Consider the following 24,459-nt stretch of genomic DNA (forward strand, 5'->3'; position numbering starts at 1 on the left):
AAAGTCATCACTCTGTGTATTGTATTTATCATGTACTGTCTTCCTGCTTCGTGTTTTAGTCTTCCTGCTTCTTGTTTTAGTCTTCCTGCTTCTTGTTTTAGTCTTCCTGCTTCTTGTTTTACTCTTCCTGCTTCTTGTTTTACCCTTCCTGCTTCTTGTTTTAGTCTTCCTGCTTCTTGTTTTAGTCTTCCTGCTTCTTGTTTTAGTCTTCCTGCTTCTTGCTTTACTCTTCCTGCTTCTTGTTTTACTCTTCCTGCTTCTTGTTTTACTCTTCCTGCTTCTTGTTTTAGTCTTCCTGCTTCTTGTTTTACCCTTCCTGCTTCTTGTTTTACTCTTCCTGCTTCTTGTTTAACTCTTCCTGCTTCTTGTTTTACTCTTCCTGCTTCTTGTTTTACTCTTCCTGCTTCTTGTTTTAGTCTTCCTGCTTCTTGCTTTACTCTTCCTGCTTCTTGCTTTACCTTTCCTGCTTCTTGTTTTACTCTTCCTGCTTCTTGTTTTACTCTTCCTGCTTCTTGTTTTACTCTTCCTGCTTCTTGTTTTACTCTTCCTGCTTCTTGTTTTAGTCTTCCTGCTTCTTGTTTTACTCTTCCTGCTTCTTGTTTTACCCTTCCTGCTTCTTGTTTTACTCTTCCTGCTTCTTGTTTTACTCTTCCTGCTTCTTGTTTTAGTCTTCCTGCTTCTTGTTTTACTCTTCCTGCTTCTTCTTTTACTCTTCCTGCTTCTTCTTTTACCCTTCCTGCTTCTTGTTTTACTCTTCCTGCTTCTTGTTTTACTCTTCCTGCTTCTTGTTTTAGTCTTCCTGCTTCTTGTTTTACTCTTCCTGCTTCTTGTTTTACCCTTCCTGCTTCTTGTTTTACTCTTCCTGCTTCTTGTTTTACTCTTCCTGCTTCTTGTTTTAGTCTTCCTGCTTCTTGTTTTACTCTTCCTGCTTCTTGTTTTACTCTTCCTGCTTCTTGTTTTACTCTTCCTGCTTCTTGTTTTACTCTTCCTGCTTCTTGTTTTAGTCTTCCTGCTTCTTGTTTTACTCTTCCTGCTTCTTGTTTTAGTCTCCCTGCTTCTTGTTTTACTCTTCCTGCTTCTTGTTTTACTCTTCCTGCTTCTTGTTTTACTCTTCCTGCTTCTTGTTTTACTCTTCCTGCTTCTTGTTTTACTCTTCCTGCTTCTTGTTTTACTCTTCCTGCTTCTTGTTTTAGTCTTCCTGCTTCTTGTTTTACTCTTCCTGCTTCTTGTTTTAGTCTCCCTGCTTCTTGTTTTACTCTTCCTGCTTCTTGTTTTACTCTTCCTGCTTCTTGTTTTACTCTTCCTGCTTCTTGTTTTACTCTTCCTGCTTCTTGTTTTACTCTTCCTGCTTCTTGTTTTACTCTTCCTGCTTCTTGTTTTACTCTTCCTGGTGCAGCCTTCTCCATGTCTTTGGTGGAGTTGACATTTGGACCGTCTCTTGGGATTTGCCTTTGTTTGTGGATTTTGGATTAATCGCTCTGGATTGTGTTGGATTATCTATCAGTGTTTCTTTCTTCATGGACGGATGTTGTTTGCGCGTTCGACTTCTCCAGTCGGATGAGGCTCAAATCCCAAAAGACCTTCTGATTGGTCAGCTGAGAATCATGTGATTCGGTGATGTTTTGTGTGGATAGAACATGTTGTTTTACTTTATCTTTGACCTCTTAATGGATCTTTTATCAGTTGGTCTGACTGTTTGACATTTTTCTGTCAGACTCTTCTGATCATACGTTATTGATTATTGATCACAGGCCGGTACCGTTGTGGACCGAAGCTGCTTTGTAACCTCTGTTCAAGGTTACCACACATTGTCAGGGAGAACGTTGGGGGTGATTAACTCCCGTCTTGAGGAGCGTGTCGGGGGATGGAGGGAATATAAAGTGTTTCAGGAGGTTCTGACTCATAAACCTGGAGGAGGAGGAGGAGGAGGAGGAGGAGGAGGGTCCCGGTGACATGGAAATGTCTTTACTAGAAAATAAACAAAGCCTCCAGAATCTCTTTCAGGGCTTAAGCCGACCTTCAAAACTGGACCATGAAGGTGAAAAGGATTCAATCAATGCATTATTTCATCAATAAATATAATCAATGGTCCATATATCTCAGTTGACAGTTCTGTTGCCACCGACTTGGTTTATTGTTTACTCTTAAGCTCTTGGTCTGACCCGGGTCCAGGTCCAGGTCCAGGTCCAGGTCCAGGTCATTGTGAGTGTGATGTTTGCTGCAGTGTGTGTGCAGGTGTGTTACCTGGTTGTTATGGGGCATCCCGTAGAGCGCCTCCACCAGGTCAGCGGCCCGCTTCAGCAGCACCTCCTGGAGGAGGAGGAGGAGGAGTAAACAAATAAAACACAATAAAACAAGAACACGATTGGCTAACGTTAGCACACTGATCACACACACACACACACACACACACACACACGTGTTTCATTGTTCACAGCGACATGACAAGCGCCCCTCTCTCCCACACACACATTAACAAGGTTACCATGGCAATAGAGCTGGAGGCTGGACACAGAGTTCCATCAGCAGGAAACGCACCTTCATAAACATGATGAATGATTACAGTCTGCCCCGCCCCCCCCCCCCCAGTAACCCCCCAGTTCAGACCAGAGCATGTCCTGAACCTTCACCTGTTTGTCCGGGTCATCGCTCACGCCCACAGCCAATCAGCTGCTGACTTTCTACCAACGCGGAACAGAAATAACCGCCAATAAAAACGAAATGATGATGTCACAAAAAACAACAAAACACACAGAAGTTATTTCTCTTTTTAAATCTGATAAGAAAACACTGATAATTGTGTGTGTGTGTGTGTGTGTGTGTGCGTGTGTGCGCGCGTGTGTGTGTGTGTGCGTGTGTGTGCGTGTGTGTGCGTGTGTGCGCGCGTGTGTGTGCGCGCGTGTGTGTGTGCCAATCTCCTTTCTTGCCACATGGCTGCACTCACTGATTACCTGATTTGACTGTTTCAACCTCCTTGTTTGCGAATCGGCTTTAACACACACACACACACACACACACACACACACACACACACACAGTTTACCTTTCATTCAATCATCTCCACTACGAGCATGCATGTCAAATGTAACCGTGTTTCCTGTTGGAGTGTGTGTGTGTGTGTGTGTGTGTGTGTGTGTGTGTGTGTGTGTGTGTGGGTGGGGGGGGGGGGGGTTAACACTGACAAATGTTCTGTCTTTTCATTTACATAGAAACAACTTTAAGACCAGAAATTGAAGACGCAGGGTTTGCTGGATGACATTACAGCGCCGGACTGTGATTGGTCACTGGATAAGGGCGGGGCAACAGGCAGTCAGTCCTTTAAATATCTTCATTAACAGCGTGTCGGGTCACATGACAGCTGCTGGAGGGAGGAGCCAACACCAGCCGGTCACAAAGACCAAACACAAACTGGAGATGTGGTGTTTGTAGAAGACCCCGACCCAGTACCAGGTCCAGCACCAGGACCGGTACCAGGTCAGGCCACAGAACCAGGTCCAGCACCAGGTCAGGCTACAGAACCAGAACCGGTATCCAAGCCAGGCCAAGGTCCAGTATCTGGTACAGGGCCACACCTGAATCTGGACCAGGCACGAGATTCAGATCTAGGTTGCAGGCTACATTCTGGTCCAATGGTTCTAAACCTGAACCTGGACCATCTCCTCACCGGGGTTCTAAAGGTTCGCTCAACACTTTCAAATGGACAATGTGTTTGCCCCGCCCACTTTCTCACACCTGACCAATCCCAGAGCGAATTGGATGTGATGTCAGAGTCAGAGGGGGCCCAGGCCCCCGGTCCGGTCCGGAACCATTTCATGAGGAAGAGGAGGCAAAGGCAAACAGCTGATGACTATCAGAGGCGAGCAGCCAACCAGAACGCAGACCCGGGCGGGTCGGTACCTTGGGCAGTCTCTCCGGGTCTCCAGGGTGACGGGGGACGACCTTCTGTAACCTCTGGAAGCCGTAGTCGATGGTGGGTTCGTTCAGCGCTGAGGGCGGGACAGGAAGTTAGTGTGACGTCATCACGCCATTAAAACAGGAGAACCAGACGTGGTCTCTGTAGACCCGCCTCTTCCTCCTCCTGTTTCAGAGCAGGCCTCCTATTGGTCCAGGTCATGTGACCTGACCGGCCCTCCTGACACCAGGAAGAGGATGGTTTAGATTCCAGAGACAACATGATTAATGAGTGTATTGATCTCTGATTGGTTCTGCTGTCCTCACATCGTTTACCGGTGCACGTGTGTGTGTGTGTGTGTGTGTGAGCGTGATAATGATTGGTGATGTCATTGCCTGCCGAACAATCCCACAGTGAAGCAGTCCAGGTTCACACAGTGAAATGACACCTTACCTGTGTAAACAAACCGCCCAGGTGCTCCTTTACAGAACTGTTTGGACTTGTAGGACAGCGTGACCTCAACGACCCCCGGGATGTGGCGGGGGGGCGTCTGGACCCGGATGGCATGAGGGGTGATCAACTAGCGAGAGAGAGAGAGAGCGAGAGGGGGAGGGAGAGAGACAGAGAGAGAGGATATGATGTAATAAAGAGTAGGCCGCTAGATACCACTGCTGTTATTGATTGTATTGATTATTGATCAGGATACCTCACTCCAGACCAGCATGGTTCCGAAGACAACCTGCAGTCCGTCAAAGAAGTTGTCTCCGATCAGGATAACAGTCGCCCCCCCCGTCGTCCAGCCCTCACTGGGACTGATGGCTTTAATACAGGGAGTAGCTGCTGGACGAGAGACATAGAGACAGAGGGGGAGAGAGCGAGAGAGAGAGACAGAAAGACAGAGAGGGACAGAGAGAGAGGGACAGAGAGAGAGAGAAACAGAGAGAGGGGGACAGAGAGAGAGAGAGAGAGAGAGACAGAAAGGCAGAGAGACAGAGAGGGACAGACAGAGAGACAGCGAGAGAGAGAGGGACAGAGAGAGAGAGAGGGACAGAGACAGAGACAGAGACAGAGAGAGAGAGAGAAACAGAGAGAGAGGGGGACAGAGAGAAAGAGAGAGAGAGAGACAGAAAGACAGAGAGACAGAGAGGGACAGAGAGAGAGAGAGAGAGAGAGAGAGTTGCTGTGAGTCTGACTCTTCGTATTATTCGTAGAGACGAGGAAGAGGAGGGCCTCGAGACATCAGCAATATTTAAAGGAACGGGTCATTCACTGAGGATCAGCGTGGGGTTCCTCAGGGTTCTGTACCGGGTCATTCACTGAGGATCAGCGTGGGGTTCCTCAGGGTTCTGTACCGGGTCATTCACTGAGGATCAGCGTGGGGTTCCTCAGGGTTCTGTACCGGGTCATTCACTGAGGATCAGCGTGGGGTTCCTCAGGGTTCTGTACCGGGTCATTCACTGAGGATCAGCGTGGGGTTCCTCAGGGTTCTGTACCGGGTCATTCACTGAGGATCAGCGTGGGGTTCCTCAGGGTTCTGTACCGGGTCATTCACTGAGGATCAGCGTGGGGTTCCTCAGGGTTCTGTACCGGGTCATTCACTGAGGATCAGCGTGGGGTTCCTCAGGGTTCTGTACCGGGTCATTCACTGAGGATCAGCGTGGGGTTCCTCAGGGTTCTGTACCGGGTCATTCACTGAGAATCAGCGTGGGGTTCCTCAGGGTTCTGTACCGGGTCATTCACTGAGGATCAGCGTGGGGTTCCTCAGGGTTCTGTACCGGGTCATTCACTGAGGATCAGCGTGGGGTTCCTCAGGGTTCTGTACCGGGTCATTCACTGAGGATCAGCGTGGGGTTCCTCAGGGTTCTGTACCGGGTCATTCACTGAGGATCAGCGTGGGGTTCCTCAGGGTTCTGTACCGGGTCATTCACTGAGGATCAGCGTGGGGTTCCTCAGGGTTCTGTACCGGGTCATTCACTGAGGATCAGCGTGGGGTTCCTCAGGGTTCTGTACCGGGTCATTCACTGAGAATCAGCGTGGGGTTCCTCAGGGTTCTGTACCGGGTCATTCACTGAGGATCAGCGTGGGGTTCCTCAGGGTTCTGTACCGGGTCATTCACTGAGGATCAGCGTGGGGTTCCTCAGGGTTCTGTACCTGTCTTATGTTCTGTGTGGAATCATTTTATATTAGCTTCAAATTAAAGGATTACTTCACAATTGTCCGTAGGTGTGTGTGTGGCCTAACGATGTGCTGGCGACGCATCCGGGGTGTACCCCGCCTCTCTCACGTAGTCAGAAAGGAGGATAAAATGATGGATGGATGGATGCAGGAAAACTGACAAACATTCAATCTGTTTCCTCTTTATGAGGTAACCCCCCCCCCCCACACACACACACACACACCTACACACACCTACACACACCTACACACACACACACACACACACTCGGGCTGGTTTAATTGGTGTTTTATCAGTCGAGCCGTAATGACTTCATTCTCTCGTCTTTCAAGTTGAGCTGAAGATTAATTATAAAGTGAAATGAAAGAGTGTTTGAGAGTTGATGACATCACCGAGGAGCTGGGGTGACATCACCGAGGCGCTGGGGTGACATCACCGAGGCGCTGGGGTGACGTCTGTCCCATTACAGACTGCTGGACCAGAACCAGGTGTGACTCCTGGACTCTGCTGCCCGTCTAGTCCGGTCCGGTTGGAGACTCTACCTCCGGTAAGGTGGTGAAATGCAGAACGGTAAAACGAGAGCGGGCCTTCAAACCCTCGGGACCCGTGCTGCTCTGGTGGGGAGGGGTTGCCATGGTTACCGTCTTTAATTAGGCGGGCAATTATAGAGGTTGAACGGCCCGCGAAAAGGCACACACACATACGCTGTCCTCTCTGGGGACGGGAGGCGTCTGGTCTTCACATCCACAACCCACTGGGGGGTTTCTGTTCAAAGAGCACCCCCCCCCCCCCTCACTCCGGGTTCAGGCTTCAAGAGGTCCAGACTGGAAACACTGGAACCTGGTGAACTCTGATCCGTCCTCTGAGGTCCACCATGTCCTCCACACGATGTCGCCTTAAATGGACTTTATAACACGACGAAATGTTTCCGTCACCGTTTACAGAACAGCTCCAGCTCCAGCTGGGTTCAGGAGTTCCTCAGGGTACTTTACTGGGGTTCAGGAGTTCCTCGGGGGTTCTTTACTGGGGTTCAGGAGTTCCTCAGGGTACTTTACTGGGGTTCAGGAGTTCCTCAGGGTACTTTACTGGGGTTCAGGAGTTCCTCGGGGTACTTTACTGGGGTTCAGGAGTTCCTCAGGGTACTTTACTGGGGTTCAGGAGTTCCTCGGGGTACTTTACTGGGGTTCAGGAGTTCCTCGGGGTACTTTACTGGGGTTCAGGAGTTCCTCGGGGTACTTTACTGGGGTTCTTTGTGTTTTAGAGAATGCATGGTGCTTTGAGGTTTTAAGACCTGGAGAAAACCTGCGTACCTTCAGAGGGGTCCATTCTTCGGGCGCGGCGGCCATGTTTGGAGTTGTTGTGTACGAACATGTTGTCCGAGACGGCGAGGACATGGCCGTCCACGTTAACGGTTGTAGACACCACCACCTGAAAGAGGACCAGCGGGATTTAGAAACGACCACTAAGCCATGGAATGTTTCCCAGCATGCATTGTGTGAGGCAGCGGGTTCCCAGTCTGTCGCTTATTCACCCCGACCAGCTTCTCCTGCTGATACGTCACTGATCAATAATTAGAGGATTGATCAGCGAGGCATCCCGGCAGTGTTTTCTATCGATTTGAATGAACCTTTATTGAGACACTGGTTGTTCACAGTGAATCCATGTGGGGAGCCGTCGTGTTATTTAATCTGAATGTTCTCATATTAAATAATGGGTGTGGCCTATCTTCAATGTTTCAGTCCAATAAGAATAACTGGTCAGACGATTGATCTACAAATCACAACTCGAGCATCAATTATTATTATTCTCCTTCTTCCACTGAAGGAAGGAAGGAAGGAGCAAAGGAAGGACGGAGCAAAGGAAGGAAAGGAGGAAGGAATGACGGAGCAAAGGAAGGATCGAAGGAAGTGAGGAAGGAAAGGAGGAAGGAAGGAAGTGAGGTAGGCTGGAGGGAAGGAAGGAAGCGTCTTTATTGAACGCTTCCTGCAGACGGACGCTCAGTGAGGATAAACAGAATGTGAGAAAACAAAGGACGAGCAGACAGACAGACAGACGACAGACAGACGCCCCCTGCTGACCTCTCATATCACATCTGCAAAGCAATAAGCTTCAGGCCGCCCTGCTGCAATGCATTATGGGAGCCTGGCCTTTGGGGAGATGAATTCATGCTTTACCTGGAACCTCCTCATGTCTCGGGGGTTTCCGGCGTTCTTCAGACAGTTCTGGTTACACTTCAGGAAGAACTTCAAGAAGAACCTGCAGACAGACGGACAGACGGACAGACGGACAGACGGACACGGTAACCAGCACATCCTCCAGTCCGTCAGTCCGTCCCAGCATCAGGACCGGCCCGACAGCTTCATCATCCTCCTAGCTTAACGCCGGCGCTAGCGCTGGCTGAGTCACATGACCAGCCTCTGGACTGGGGGCCACATCCTGGACCCCGAGTCCAGAACCTGGAGGCCGTCTGTTGGTCAGCCCCCCCCCACTAAAGGACAGAAGCCTACAGCTGTGGCCTGCCTCTATCGTGTTTGTGGTCATGTGACTCGCTGTCGTCTGATTGGTCCATCGCAGCGTTGTTTATACCAGCCGCTTGTAAACACAGAAGGACAAAAAAGACACAACTCTCTTTCAGGACGTGTTTTTTGGTCTCCCGAGGGTCTCCGCAGTATTGATTACCCAGAATTCCTTGCTGCTCGTCTCTAATGAGCCTACCGAAGGACAAAGTGCTGACACCGAAACTGAAACACACACACACACACACACACACACACACAGCCAATACTCTGTTATAGAAGGTGATCAACAATCCCTCTAATACAAATACAAACATGATCAGCCTGCGATCAATACAGGACATTTTAGATTAAGACAAAATTATTGTAAAAGTTCATTATAAACAAATCACTGCTTTTGGTAATTTCACATATTAAAGACACAAATTATTTTATTAATGTTACCATAGTTACCACGTAAATCAATTCTCGTGTCTAAAAGGTTCTCAGCCGTCCGGCTGGACCTGTGGAAGTTTCACCTTCATCCAAGAGTCTTCTTCAGTTCTGAGAGACGTAGAGAGATACTTGTACTCATGCACAAGTATCTGGACCCTCCAACTGGAATACAAGTATCTGGACCCTCCAACAGGAGTACAAGTATCTGGACCCTCCCAGCAGGAGTACAAGTATCTGGACCCTCCAACAGGAGTACAAGTATCTGGACCCTCCCAGCAGGAGTACAAGTATCTGGACCCTCCAACAGGAGTACAAGTATCTGGACCCTCCAACAGGAGTACAAGTATCTGGACCCTCCAACAGGAGTACAAGTATCTGGACTGTCCAGCAGGAGTACATATGTATATATATATATATGTATATATGTATGTGTATATATGTGTATATATATGTGTATATATGTATGTGTGTATATGTATATGAGTATATATGTATACACGTGTATATGTATGTGTATATATATGTGTATATATGTACGTATGTGTATGAAATGAGATTGTAAAATAGGTGACTAAGTGAACACAATAAAAGTTTAATGTTTAAAGATGGCAGCTGATAAAGTAAAGATGAACGTTAACAGAGAGAGAGAGAGAAATGACTCGGATCAGAGTAACAGTCAGAGCTGCTGCCAGTGAGTAAATCACACACACACACACGCACACACGCGCACACACACACGCACACACACACCCTCAGTGCAGTACATTACTGTCAGGGTAATTCCTCCTCACACCGCGACTACATTTTCTACCTCATAGAGCAGATTAACTCCACAGCAGTGTGTGTTTTACCAGCGTGTGTGTGCGTGTGCGTGCGTGCGTGTGCGTGTGTGCGTGACTTCTGCTCTTCCTGCAGATAAATTGCGATGCGTTCTAATTCCCTGCTCGTAAATACGAGCAGTAATCGAGGAGAGGGTGTCGGGTGTCGGCCGCTCCCTGCTTATCGCAGAACAAATTGAAAGCTTAATCTGTCCCTCACGGAGATTTACGACCTCCTGCTCCGAGGAGGAGACAAAAGGGAGAGCGGAGATAACAAGAGTCTGTGTCTGAAGATAAGGTGATGCTGGGTGGTTACCACGGCGATAAGGCTGCGTGTGTGAGGAGCGACTCAGAGGTCAGAGGTCACTGTGATAGACAGAGGTTATCACTGAGACCTTATCCAATCAGACAACAGCTTCCGGCTCCTCGGCAACATGCATCCAGTTTCACGCGTTGGCTCGGTGACATCATCAACGTACGGCTAAGCTAGTTAGCATAGACAAGCGGGGCCATGAAGCCATGCTGCTGTGCATTGTGGGTAAATGTAACACACGGCTCATCCAAATACGGACAGACGGACTGACTCCTTTACGTTAGGGACGTGAGACAGGACCACCAACAGGACCTCCAACGGAGGAGCAGCAGGACCTCCAACAGGACCACCAACAGGACCTCCAACGGAGGAGCAGCAGGACCACCAACAGGACCTCCAACGGAGGAGCAGCAGGACCTCCAACAGGACCTCCAACAGAGGAGCAGCAGGACCACCAACAGGACCTCCAACGGAGGAGCAGCAGGACCACCAACAGGACCTCCAACGGAGGAGCAGCAGGACCTCCAACAGGACCTCCAACAGAGGAGCAGCAGGACCACCAACAGGACCTCCAACGGAGGAGCAGCAGGACCACCAACAGGACCTCCAACGGAGGAGCAGCAGGACCTCCAACAGAACCTCCAACGGAGGAGCAGCAGGACCTCCAACAGGACCTCCAACGGAGGAGCAGCAGGACCTCCAACAGGACCTCCAACAGAGGAGCAGCAGGACCACCAACAGGACCTCCAACGGAGGAGCAGCAGGACCACCAACAGGACCTCCAACGGAGGAGCAGCAGGACCTCCAACAGGACCTCCAACGGAGGAGCAGCAGGACCTCCAACAGGACCTCCAACGGAGGAGCAGCAGGACCTCCAACAGGACCTCCAACGGAGGAGCAGCAGGACCTCCAACAGGACCTCCAACAGGACCTCCAACGGAGGAGCAGCAGGACCTCCAACAGGACCTCCAACGGAGGAGCAGCAGGACCACCAACAGGACCTCCAACGGAGGAGCAGCAGGACCTCCAACAGGACCTCCAACGGAGGAGCAGCAGGACCTCCAACAGGACCTCCAACAGGACCTCCAACGGAGGAGCAGCAGGACCTCCAACAGGACCTCCAACAGGACCTCCAACGGAGGAGCAGCAGGCCTCCAACAGGACCTCCAACAGGACCTCCAACAGGACCCCAACAGGACCTCCGACCAACAGCCCCATCAGCTCCCATTGTAACTTGGAGCTGATGGAGAGCAGACAGCAACAGTTTCTCTCTGGCTGTAATGGTCACATGTTTAACTTCATCCAATCGGATTCTAGATCTCCATGTTCAGCAGCTTCCCAGGATGTTAACAGAACCGCCTACAGGTTCTGGATCAGCTGCCTGGTTCTGGAGCAGACACCGTTGTATTGTTTCCATGGTTACACGTTGAACTCGGGTTCACTGGATTTGGTTTCTGGAGCAGAACCCAGAACCCGACAAACCCTCCTGAACGGTTTCATCCATTCATGTATTTACACAACACAGAAAAGTTCAATTGTTAAATTAAAACTATTAATTAAATACACCTGTGGGGGAGGAGCTACATGATTTGTTGTGGTTTCAAACTAAAATCCATCATCTCAGCAGTGGCCGTAAACACACACACACACACACACACACACACACCATGATCAGCATGATGACCTCTGACCTTTGCTGTAATTGGAGCAATTACACGCCCCTCCGTGTTCTGATCGTGTGTTCGCCTTCTGGCCCGTTCTAAACATCAAACTAATTTACTGCATAGACAATCAAGACAACGCCATGATGACATCATCAAGCTGGATCATGTGACCAGACGAGACGACATCCTCCAGGATTGAAACTCTGAGATGTTTTCTGTTCTTTGTTCAATAAAGTTTCATCTGGTTTGAAGAGACTCACGTGTAGCTGTGTGTGTGTGTGTGTGTGTGTGTGTGTGTGTGTGTGTTCAGGCCTGTCGTTCTAATTAACACCAAATGGTGTTACAGGTTTTTTGTTAATTCCAATCAGCAGCAGGTTAGAACACGGAGATAATTATCAACTACACGCACACACACACACACACCTACCCACACGCACACACACGCACGCCTACACACACACACCTACACACCAATAGTTGTGTTCTTTATCTTGTATTTAAATTTGAGGCCATTACTGAATTCAGTGATCAATACTCAGAGGAATCCTTTGGTTGTACTATTTCCTGATTGCTCTACTTTTATTGATGACAGCTTTGGCAGGGGTTACACTAGTTATCTCTTTTCTTTCATTGATTAGCTCTTTATCAATAACTTGTGATTCTTCTTATGATCTAAACATGTATTTATGATTCGTGTCTGATTTAACTTCCTCCTACGGCAGACAGACGGGGTCAAAAAGCTAGGCGGATTCAGACTTTGACATTTTACTGCTAAACATCTTAATGTCAGCTGTCAATCACTGACGCACGCACACGCACACACACACACGCACACACACGCACACGCACACACACGCACACACACGCACACACACACACACGCACACACACGCACACGCACATGCACACGCAGAAATGTTTTCCAGGCATGGATAATCTTTTCCTGGATCTCCAGACTTTGATATGTGAAGAGGAGGAGGAGGAGGAGGAGGAGATAATGGCATTAGATAATGAGGAGTCCGTCATGTCTCTCTGAAGCAAATTAAAACAGATAACTCCTCCTTCATCACAGCAGCGAGGAGGAGGAGGCGTTCCAGCATTTCCTCCCCTTAGCTTGATGGTAGCTACAGCTAGCCGCCGGTCCTCCAGCCACTATGTGTCGCTAGAGAGCATCCGCTAATTGGACATAATGGTCCTCCGGAAGACGCTGATAGGAGTTACAACAAAGGAGGAGGAGGAGCTGCAGATGGTGCGTTCAGGCTCCTCCCAGGAAGAGAAATATTCCGTTCTCCATTCATACATTTAACATTTAGCAGGGCGGGGGCTCTGGGACCCCGAACATTATTCTGCTGTCAGTCACCCTGCAGCCTGAGAGACCAACCCCCCCCACATGATTGACGGCGCCTCGCCCTCCCATAATCCTTTGCTGCAGACACCAGAGACGCTGGGACCTCTCTCCAAAAAAGTTCACATCTGGTATTCAGAGCAAAGGATAGTCGGCTATCATCATCATCATCATCATCATCATCAGGCGGAAGAAGACGACAGATCGAGACACGATCTGACCTGCGAGGCCTTACTGAGGGCAGAGTTCAAACATTGACACGTCCATCATGTTGACCCTCACCGTCCATATGATGTCCCACGCAGAGCAGAGACAGAACAGGACATGAAACGAAACAAGGACAAATAGTTTGCCAGGTCTGTCCACGAGAGACACGCCAAAGGTAAAGCAACAGGCTCCGCCTCCATCTGTCTGGATGCATCCATCTATCATCCATTCATCCATCCTTCACAGCCTCAGAGAAGAAAGAGAGTACCGGTAATCCTCTGGGGGAGGACGAGGGGGAGGTGAAGAGGAGAGTGCATGACTCCTCATGGGAGAGGAGGAGCAGCCTGAGCGGGACCAGTTCAGCATACTGGTGCAGCGATGCCGTACTGGGTTGATGGAGCATCAATAAAGACCACAGGTGAGTGGCTCCAATCAGCTGCTTGTTCAGGTGGACCAATCCGGCATTTTGTATTACATTACATTCATCAAAGATGATTTGGGAATCATTATAAAATAGATCCTGATCAGAGATTTTAAAGTATTAACTAATACATTTAACATCTAAATTACTTGTTTTTATTACTACATTTTAAATCTCGATCGAAGTGTTGAGAAAACGTTCTGGGCCTGTCCCGGGTCACGGGTCACGGGTCACGCAGACCCAACCGGGACTAAACGTGACCTACTTCAGAGGAAACAGCTGATTTATTATTTATGTTCTGAAATCTGAAAACGACACGTTGAAAATAAAGTCATGACAGGATTGTGACCCGGCAGGATGTTTGTGACTGCGAGCGTAGCATTATGACATCATAACATCACAGAACCGGAACAGTGGTGATGTCCGTGTGTGTGTGGGGGGGGGGGGGGGGGTACCTGTCAATGATGACCGGGTCCGACGGCGTTTCGTTTCTGTTTCCACAGCTCTTCTTATCACAGCAGCGACTGACAAAGACACAGACAGAATAACAACCAATGAGAGACAGCCGTCACTCACCTGTCAGCGTGGGAGACAGGTCCACGCTTCGTTACTGCAATACCAGGTTTACAGCAGTACTGGTACTACCGAACACAGGACTAGCACTACAGACCATTGTACTACAGAACACTGTAGCAATACTCTATAGCTGATATCTATAGGTGGCGTGTTCTATGGCTGATATCTATAGGTGGCGTGTTCTGTAGCTGATATCTATAGGTGGCGTGTTCTGTAGCTGATATCTATAGGTGGCGTGTTCTGTAGCTGATATCTATAGGTGGCGTGTTCTGTAGCTGATATCTATAGGTGGCGTGTTCTGTAGCTGATATCTATAGGTGGCGTGTTCTATGGCCGATATCTATAGGTGGCGTGTTCTGTAGCTGATATCTATAGGTGGCGTGTTCTGTAGCTGATATCTATAGGTGGCGTGTTCTGTAGCTGAAATCTATAGGTGGCGTGTTCTGTAGCTGATATCTATAGGTGGCGTGTTCTATGGCTGATATCTATAGGTGGCGTGTTCTATGGCTGATATCTATAGGTGGCGTGTTCTGTAGCTGATATCTATAGGTGGCGTGTTCTGTAGCTGATATCTATAGGTGGCGTGTTCTGTAGCTGATATCTATAGGTGGCGTGTTCTGTAGCTGATATCTATAGGTGGCGTGTTCTGTAGCTGATATCTATAGGTGGTGTGTTCTGTAGCTGAAATCTATAGGTGGCGTGTTCTGTAGCTGATATCTATAGGTGGTGTGTTCTGTAGCTGAAATCTATAGGTGGCGTGTTCTGTAGCTGATATCTATAGGTGGTGTGATACCTATATGGATCTCTAGACTTGGTGCACCTGGATGGTCCAAGCAAACGACATCCATTTGAGGTCCAGGACCTTCTAATCCGGTAGGTAACCATTGGCCCTGGTCCTCCTCAAACCCGTGAATACTCTTTTGCACATGCGTAGTAGTTGTTGTACTACGCGTACTACAGATGTTCCTACCTGCACATGATCTCATGAGTCAGCAGAACTCGGCACATCTCTGGATTCTTGTCCTGGCCCTCGTAGATGATTGCCTGAAACACAGGTGTGATGAGTGGCGCTGCTATTTGACTAAATATATTTTCCCTGCAGCCTCGTTTCATTCCTCTCAATTAGGAGTCATTATTAGCTATTAGCTGGCGTAGCAGTGTGATGTGAGCAAACATTTGATCCTCTGAATGTTTTATTACAGCTGCAGTCTGCAGATATTCGTATTGAACAGCTGGAACTGAATGAATAAAAAGCCCTTTTCACAAAGAGGATCACACGGGCACGCTCGTTAGACCTAAAAACGTCAACTGCTGTATACGACAGAGCTCAATGATGATATTCAACTCTGCTAGCGCCCCCTTCAGGAAACAGAGTTCAATGCACAGTCTTTTGGAGTCTTTGATGATCATTCTCAGACTTTCAAATGTCAAGCTAGAGAACAGGGTTGGTTGGTTGGTTGGTTCAAAGTTCAAAGATCTCCTAAAATCTTTTGGAGCGGTCCGGTTGATTCAGTTTCACTTTCAGTCCCAGGAAAGTGAAACCATCAGTCATGAAGAAGAGACAACGGCTGGTTTCAGAACAGATGGAGATCAGAGACTGTCGTAGGCAGACGGCAGACAAGACGCAACATGTTCATTATCCTCCACATCCATCCACCCAGGGCCAAGGAGGACCCTAACCAATTCAGTCAGGTCTGGATGTGGGGACCAGTCCAAGGCTTTTTGTTTTTTTCACTTATTTGTCCTTGATCATCCTTTCCTTCAAATATTTAGGGGTCTTTGGAGTCTTCTTTTGGAATCTTTGGAGTCTTTCATTGGGAGTCTTTCTTTGGGAGTCTTTCCTTGGGAGTCTTTCCTTGGGTGTCTTTCCTTTGGGAGTCTTTCCTTTGGGAGTCTTTCCTTGGGAGTCTTTCCTTGGGAGTCTTTCCTTGGGAGTCTTTCCTTGGGAGTCTTTCCTTGGGTGTCTTTCCTTGGGAGTCTTTCCTTGGGTGTCTTTCCTTTGGGAGTCTTTCCTTTGGGAGTCTTTCCTTGGGAGTCTTTCCTTGGGAGTCTTTCCTTGGGAGTCTTTCCTTGGGAGTCTTTCCTTGGGAGTCTTTCCTTGGCAGTCTTTCCTTGGCAGTCTTTCCTTTGGGAGTCTTTCTTTGGGAGTCTTTCTTTGGGAGTCTTTGGAATCTTTGGAACTCGTCTGTTCTGTGAAAAACTCCAGAATGTCTGCTGGACTGAGAAACGTCTGAACTGTTCTTCCATTCAGACTCATTGTCAGTGTAGGGACTACTGGCACCTGTGGGGGGCGCTGCAAACACTGTACATTTTTGCCCTGCCTAATGCATTCATTAAATGCTTTTTAAATTATTTAATTTTGTAATTTTATTGGGTTATTATTAGTTTACAATGATCGTTTCATCTTTATTATTAATTTGCTGTTGTGTTTTCGGTCATGCTCTTATTTTGGAATCTCTGTTATCAGTAGACAGCTGAGGAAAACAGCTTCCTACTGATAACCTGATAATCAATATCACCTGTTTGGTCATGGAGTCGATCAGCCGGACGTAGAGATCCTGCTCAGTTCTCACTCCTGCACGAGCACACACACACACACACCTTTATCAACATTTATTTGATGATTTTGAAGGAGTTGGCATCAATCATTAAAATCTATAACGAGTATTTCCGCGTCTTAAATCAAACACACCCACCGTTGCTGTAGAGCAGCTGGAGCTTGTAGTGAATCCCGTTGTTCGTTTTTTCTCCCGTTGGCTCCTGGACACAAAGACATTAATTCAACAGCCTGATGGGTGTGTTCATTTTCCACACCTGGGCACTGTGTGAGTTTATTCTGTGTGAGTTTAGCTCCACCCGGCTGAAGATTTAAAATCTAATGACACTGATATTTTTGCTTTGTCAGCGTGAGTTCATCAGACTGCCTTAAAGCTCAGACATCATTCAGTTACCTGTGTTTACCTGCAGGGGCGGCGCTAAGTCAGCTTTAACGTGGTTGAGTTTGATTTGTGTCCGAGCTCCTCTCACCTTCTCTTTCTCCACAAAGTCAACGTAGGTGGTGCGTTCGATCTCCACCGGCTGACCCTGCCGGTCGTACATTGCCAGAACAAAGTGAAAGAAGTTGGACTTCCTCAGGTTGGATGGAGGCTGCTTCTCAAAGTGGGCACGGGCTAACCCCACCCCACTGAGACACACAAACGAACAGAACAAACGTCACAGAGAGTCAGCGTCTTAGAACCTCCACCAACAATCAACAAACAAAATTCAAGCATTTCCAACGGTCCATGGTCAGGCTCAGGTTCAGGGTTTAGGCTTAGGTTTAGACTCAGGATTAAGTTTCAGGTTCTGGGTCTGGGTTTGGGTCCAGGGTTTAGGTTGAGACACAGGATTATGGTTCATTGTTCTGGTCACCTCCCGCCTCAGTTTGGACGACCTCCGGGTCAGCTGACCGGTTCCTCCTGTGACTCGTTAGCATCCCGTCTCAGAAGAATCTTTCTCCGTGATGTTTTTGGAGTTTTAGTTCTGGCCTGCTCCCCGTTGCGTTGCACATTGTTGGTTTTTATTTTGGGATGTTAGCTCCACCTCCTTTTGGCCGTCTGGGTTTCAGCTTCAGGGACCTGGACCCAAAGATGGGGGGCGCTTCCTGATGGCATGAATCAAACGTTCTATGTCTTAAGTCGTTTTCACACCGGACCAAGCGGACTCGGTTCAGACTCGGTTCAGACTCGGTTCGATTGGGGAGCTGAAAGTCGCAACATTGTTGCATTTATGACTTGTTCCGGTTCTGCTTTCAACGGTGATTTCTAAAAAGAACCGAACTTTCTGAGCAGCATCACACGGTTGAACGGGACGCTCGTCGATTGGACAAAGTAGGAGGGGAAGTCCCGCCCTCTCCCCTTTGGAGTGCGTGCTGTACTTCCTCTCCCCTAGATGCGCTTCGTATGGCGTCACTACGTACCTGGTCCTGGGTCTGGTCCGGTGAGCTTTCACACCGATACGAACCGAACCCACGTTCTCAGGCGGACTGGAATTTGCTTGTTTGGCCCGAACCAGAGTTCGGATGAGCTTTCACACCTGCCCAAACAAAGCGGACCATCCGAGGAAACGAACTCTGGTCCGTTTAAAGCGGACCAAACAGCCTAGTGTGAAAGCGACTTTAAAGACTCCAATCCAATCCATTGATCAATTTATCTGTGGGTGCTGATGAATTTCTCCGTGTCTGAACCAGAATAATGAGAATCGTGTGCTGTTAAAGGCATCTTGAAAGGTTTTGCTGCATTTTGATGTTTCCATGACGACGACTTTAGCAATGTTAGGAATACGTTGGAAAACCCTTTCGACTGTCTGTGATCAATAGAATCACTTAAATCTTCAACGGGATCATTTTCAACCTTCATTCAAATCAAATGCTCTGAAGAAGGATTAACGGTTCTTCAGCACGCCACTCATTTCCGACATCCAATAATAATCAATAGTTTCATCCAATCAACAGAAAGTAGCCGAGAATGAAAAGGCCTTCGTGTCTGATCAGGAATAAATGGTGAGGAGGCGCTAACCTCCACCCGGCTGGAAGCGCCTCGGCTTCCTGGTGAAACGCAAACAAACGCTCCTGCCGTTTTTATTGACATCATTTATCGGTCTGTCTGAAACTCAAACTGATCAGAACTCATCATCTTCATCATTCCGATCAACAGAAGTGTCTGCATTGATCCCCATCTGATCAATAGGTTACGGATTATTTCTTTCTATTTCCTGAGACTTTTAAAAGCTGATTTTAAATGTTAATAATTCCTCTTTTAACAGGAAACAACATTCTTCATTTCTCTGCTTCCGATGAAATCCGTCCTCCCAGATAACGGCTTTAGGCGGCGGCGGTGGCGGCGGCGGCGTTGTGACTCGAGCGATCGGCTGTCAGTCAGAGGTTGTGGGTTTGAAACCACCTGCTTCAGGTGCATCCTACCCGCCGCCCGATTTCAGTCAAACAAAGACAAAGAACGGTCGGTTTAACGGGCGAGGGGGCGACGACTTAAAGACCGTTATCTATTCAGTCAAATTATTCAAAATAACTTTTATTGTCAAACATTAAAAATAGTAAAAAATATTTGACGGAGAAGATTGAAGGAGAAAAGAGTGAAACTCGAGGAAGAAGAGGAGTCTTCATCATTCAGGTGTGATAATAAATCTGCCAATTCAAGAATCAGGTCAGGAATTTATCCAGATGTTTTATGGACATTAAAATGTATTTATTTTTTCACTGATGATGATGATCAAATTATTTTGTCACATAAACACGCTACTAGAAACACGCTACTAGAAACACGCTATTAGAAACACGCTATTAGAAACACGCTATTAGAAACACGCTATTAGAAACACGCTACTAGAAACACGCTATTAGAAACACGCTATTAGAAACACGGTATTAGAAACACGCTATTAGAAACACGCATACAACATTAAGCAGAATTTTCTATATTTGATTTAACTTGATTTTTCGTTTTGTTAATAAAGATGTAAGTTAACGCGTAATAATAATGTTATAACGATCTAGTTTTACTTTTTTCATCTCGTCATATTTTTGATATTAAATCACTGCCTTGAGAAATCTTTTCTCATCCTTTAATTCTAATTTGAATTCAATGATGGAATGAATCCCTTTGGTGATTTATTAACGTTGGTCTCTGATGTCAGAACATTTCGGCGTGACCTTCGGTCGACTTAACGTTCGTTTAACAACGGACGTGAACAAAACAAACATTTAAAGGATTTACTGGAGGCTGAATTAATGCTTATCTTCCTCCGAACACGAAAAAGGCTAATTATCTAGAATCTGCTGGGATTCTCCTCAGAATAGATCAGACATTTCTGAACTGATCGGAGTGATGGTCCCCTGGGACTACAGCTCCCAGAATGCCTCTGGGGCCGGCAGCAAGTTTACCTCTGAGCCGCCGTGTTGGCATCCACCACGCCGGCCGAGTGCATCCAGGAGCGGACCGCCAGCGGCTCCTCCTTCATGGTGGCCGTGGCCCCGCGGGGCAGGTTGTCCTGGATCCCGAACATGTCCGGGGGCCCCGCCGCTCCGTCCGCCGCCGCCGCCGCCGCCGCACAACCAGGGGACCGCAGAGGGAAGATCAAGAAGAAGAAAAGTCCAGGCTACAGGATCAAAGACTTGTGGTTGGCCGACGGGTTCTTCATCGGCATCGGAACGGAACGACGCCCAAAAAGGAAAAAAAGAGAAAAGAAAAAGGAAGAAACAGAAGGAGAAGAAAAGGCGGGAGTTTTATTCAACAGAACAACTTTGTGTTTTTTAACGTTTGACTCCTGAGTTTATTTGAAAGGATTTTTTAAATCTCAGTCTGTGAAAGAAAAGAAAGGAGGAGGAAAAAAGAGAAATAAAATCCTCAGGAGGACGAGAAAACGAGGGGAAGAATTCGACTCCGGACGGCGAATCGAGCGCGAGTAAAGAGTCTTTTTTCTTTTCCCTAAAGAGAAGAGGAGATACGAGGAGAGAGCGAGGCCAGTGATGGAGGGATGAGGAGCAGAGGAGAAACTCTCAGCCCTGCGGCCCCACAGGACTGGACGCAAAAACCCAAAAACCCCACGGGTCTTCCTCCTCGTGTTGACGACATCACAGTGGGGGGAGGAGCCTAACTGTATAAGGAGAGGAGAGGTGTGTGTGTCAGGAGAAAGGGAAGGAAAAGATAAAAGGGGAGAGAGGGAGGAGGCGGGCCCTCCAACCGACCAACCAGAGAGAGTTAATGACTGCACAAGGGTTCTCCTCTCTCTCTCTCTCTCTCTCGCTCGCTCTCTCATCTGTCATGTGATGCCTGAAGGAGCCATGGAGTCGAGTGTCAAACACCTGAATCACGCATCAGGTGTTTGGAGGCGGGGCTTGTCCTCGCAATGGACAAAGACACGCCCTAAATGTAACAGCAGGCTTTAAACATTCCGTCAGATGAAGCGTCCAATTATCGTTAGGCTAATTCTTAGCTATGCTGCTACCAGCGCAGACTTCCCATGATGCACTTCTCTCTCTACGCATTCATGTTACTAACTTTGCTTCTTCCCAGGAGTCTTTGCTTTATCGGGTTACCGTGGAAACGATCCTCTGTTCTGCGTCATCATCTGTCCCACAGTCCGGCCTCCGAGGCTCTGAGGGGAGGAACGGCCTGAAGAGAGGGAAGAGAGGAGGGATGGAGAGTAAATCAGTCTAAACTGAGAGGAAGAAACGAGAGAAGAGAGGAAGAATTATCTCCAGGAAAAGGTGAAGGAAGAGGGCAGAGGAGCGTGAAGAAGAGGAGGAGGAGGAGGAGGTCTGGTGAGTAAAAATATTTTGTTTCCATTTTTCACTTGTAAGAAATAAAAAAATATTTCACATGTAATAATAAAAAATAATAATAATGTGACTATAAAATAATAATAATAATAATAATAATAACAATAGAATAATAATAAAATACTATGAAAAATAATAATAATTTTAATGATAATAGCAATAGTAATAACAACAACAATAATAGTAATAATAATACTATGAATAATAATAACAATAAAAATATAATAATAAAATACTATGAAAAATTATAATAATAGTAATAATTCTATGAGTAATAATAATAATACAAATAAAAAATAAAAATACTATGAACAATAATAATAATAATAACAATAGTAATAATAACATAAAGAAGATCATTTAATTTAAACAGATTAATAAAGGAGCGTCTGAAGGTTTGAAGAAATGCCGGAGGGGGAGGAGGGGAGGAGATGGCAATCTGGTTTCCAAATGAGGCGCCGTTCTTTTGGGACAAATCCCCAACCTCCGGAGAGGAGGGGGGGGGGGGGGGGGGCAGCCATCTCCTCTCCCCGTCGGGTTTCTCTGCTGCAGCTGAATTTGATTTTGATTCCATTTTATCTTTTATAAAACAGCCTCTAGTAAAACCAGTCAAACCAATAAAACCAGTGAACCAGTAAAACCAGTCAAACTAGTTAAACCAGTATAACCAATATAACCAGTAAAACAGTCAAACTAGTTAAACCAGTATAACCATTAAAACAGTGAAACTAGTTAAACCAGTATAACCAGTAAAAGGGGGAGTGGCTCTCTGTCTGAGGGGTAAAGGGGGAGTGGCTCTCTGTCTGTAAGTATATTATGCTGAGTCATGATAGTGTAAATGAGGAGTAGAAAGGGACAATGTCCTCTTGGAGACATCGTGGGTGAGACGGTAGAAACTTTCCGCTACGTCGTAAACAGACAAAAAAACAACAGACCAGACTTTACAACAACCTACAATCTGATTAGAAGAAAAAACTGAGACAGACAGACAGACAGACAGACAGACAGACAGACAGACAGACAGACAGACAGACAGACAGGCAGAGAGACAGACAGACAGACAGACAGACAGACAGACAGACAGACAGACAGACAGACAGACAGGCAGGCAGAGAGACAGACAGGCAGGCAGACAGACAGACAGGCAGAGAGACAGGCAGAGAGACAGAGAGACAGACAGACAGACAGACAGACAGGCAGAGAGACAGACAGGCAGGCAGACAGACAGACAGGCAGAGAGACAGACAGGCAGGCAGACAGACAGACAGGCAGAGAGACAGAGAGACAGACAGACAGGCAGGCAGGCAGGCAGGCAGGCAGACAGACAGGCAGAGAGACAGGCAGAGAGACAGAGAGACAGACAGACAGACAGGCAGGCAGGCAGGCAGGCAGGCAGACAGACACAAGCGTGAAACAGTTTCCAGATCAGTCTCAGGCCTTTTCATTTGTTTTGTTTACATGCTGACAAACACAATTACACGCACACACATTTATACATACATATGTACACACATATAAATACTATGTAATACTTTAACATGATAAAATATTATACTTCAACATGAGCGTTTACTCATTTATTTATTCATCTCTATTTTCTATTTAAGTCTAAAATGTTTTTCTGTACATTTTATTTCAGACCATTTTGATGATAAATTATAATTACAATTATTATATTTTTATGATATACTTAAATCTAATTAAATCTATTTCACATTAATTCATCCTTAAAGACACAAACTAGAAAACTATAACAATTTTGAAAAGTAAATGTATTTTTAGTTCTATGTTTTCTTACAATTTAAAATAATAAAGTATGTAAATAATAAATCAAGGAAATGCTTCTTTGGTCAAATGTTGAAGTTGTTCGATATAAAATATAAATATTTAAATGGCAATAATTCCATAATTATTGTTTCTTATTTTAAAACATTTTAATTTAATTATGTACCGTTTCTTTTAAATCATGTCGATTCGACGGCGATTTCCATCGTGTTAAACTTAAACCTGCCTCGTCTTTTGCTTTAGTGTGTGTGTGTGTGTGTGTGCGTGTGTGGTGTGTGACGGTGAGCGCGCACACACACACACACATTTGCATTTAAATAGCGACATCAACCTGCATTCACGGTGGCTCTCCGGCGGGTTCCCAGATGTCACGGCAAAGTCAGATGGGACACACACACACACGCACACACACACACACACACACACACACACACACACACACACACACACACACCTACCCACACACACACACACACACACGTTAAAAACATTTGTTCAGTCTAAACAGTTAAAACTTAAATGAACACGACGTGAACCTATAACCTGTATTATTTAAAACTTTGTGACATTATTATTCATTATTATTCATTATTATTCATTATTATTCATTATTATTCATTATTATTACCTCAGAATGACTGAATGTGGAAGGTTCTGGTACCATCTCAGCCGTACGCGGACCCACAGCTGGTTCCGGTACCATCTCAGCCGTACGCAGACCCACAGCTGGTTCTGGTACCATCTCAGCCGTACGCGGACCCACAGCTGGTTCTGGTACCATCTCAGCCGTACGCAGACCCACAGCTGGTTCTGGTACCATCTCAGCCGTACGCAGACCCACAGCTGGTTCCGGTACCATCTCAGCCGTACGCGGACCCACAGCTGGTTCTGGTACCATCTCAGCCGTACGCAGACCTGAAAGTAAACAGGATGTTGACATGAAAACAGGAAGTGGAGGAATGAAGACGTCTGTTT

At 46.9% G+C, this 24,459-nt stretch overlaps 1 protein-coding gene across 2 annotated transcripts in view; it reads right to left on the minus strand.

Annotated features, from left to right (window-relative positions):
- The window catches only part of LOC137915801 (transcription factor COE3-like), a 24,920-nt gene extending 4,364 nt beyond the window's left edge, over nt 1-20,556 (minus strand). The window contains exons 1-12 of one of the 2 annotated variants that reach the window (XM_068758920.1): nt 20,302-20,556; nt 17,391-17,547; nt 17,060-17,123; nt 16,883-16,938; nt 15,334-15,407; nt 14,243-14,311; nt 8,243-8,324; nt 7,379-7,496; nt 4,599-4,729; nt 4,346-4,472; nt 3,898-3,986; nt 2,245-2,310 (exon numbers count right to left, since the gene is read on the minus strand). In XM_068758920.1, coding sequence (XP_068615021.1) covers nt 2,245-2,310; nt 3,898-3,986; nt 4,346-4,472; nt 4,599-4,729; nt 7,379-7,496; nt 8,243-8,324; nt 14,243-14,311; nt 15,334-15,407; nt 16,883-16,938; nt 17,060-17,123; nt 17,391-17,547; nt 20,302-20,423 — 1,155 coding nt within the window. In that variant the 5' untranslated portion in view covers nt 20,424-20,556. Of the gene's footprint in view, nt 1-2,244; nt 2,311-3,897; nt 3,987-4,345; nt 4,473-4,598; nt 4,733-7,378; nt 7,497-8,242; nt 8,325-14,242; nt 14,312-15,333; nt 15,408-16,882; nt 16,939-17,059; nt 17,124-17,390; nt 17,548-20,301 lie in introns of both variants that reach the window. The other variant, XM_068758921.1, reaches the window with a different exon arrangement.
- Nucleotides 20,557-24,459: the final 3,903 nt, after the last annotated feature.

Source organism: Brachionichthys hirsutus, unplaced genomic scaffold, assembly GCF_040956055.1.
Source record: "Brachionichthys hirsutus isolate HB-005 unplaced genomic scaffold, CSIRO-AGI_Bhir_v1 contig_143, whole genome shotgun sequence".
Classification (NCBI taxonomy): Eukaryota; Metazoa; Chordata; class Actinopteri; order Lophiiformes; family Brachionichthyidae; genus Brachionichthys; species Brachionichthys hirsutus.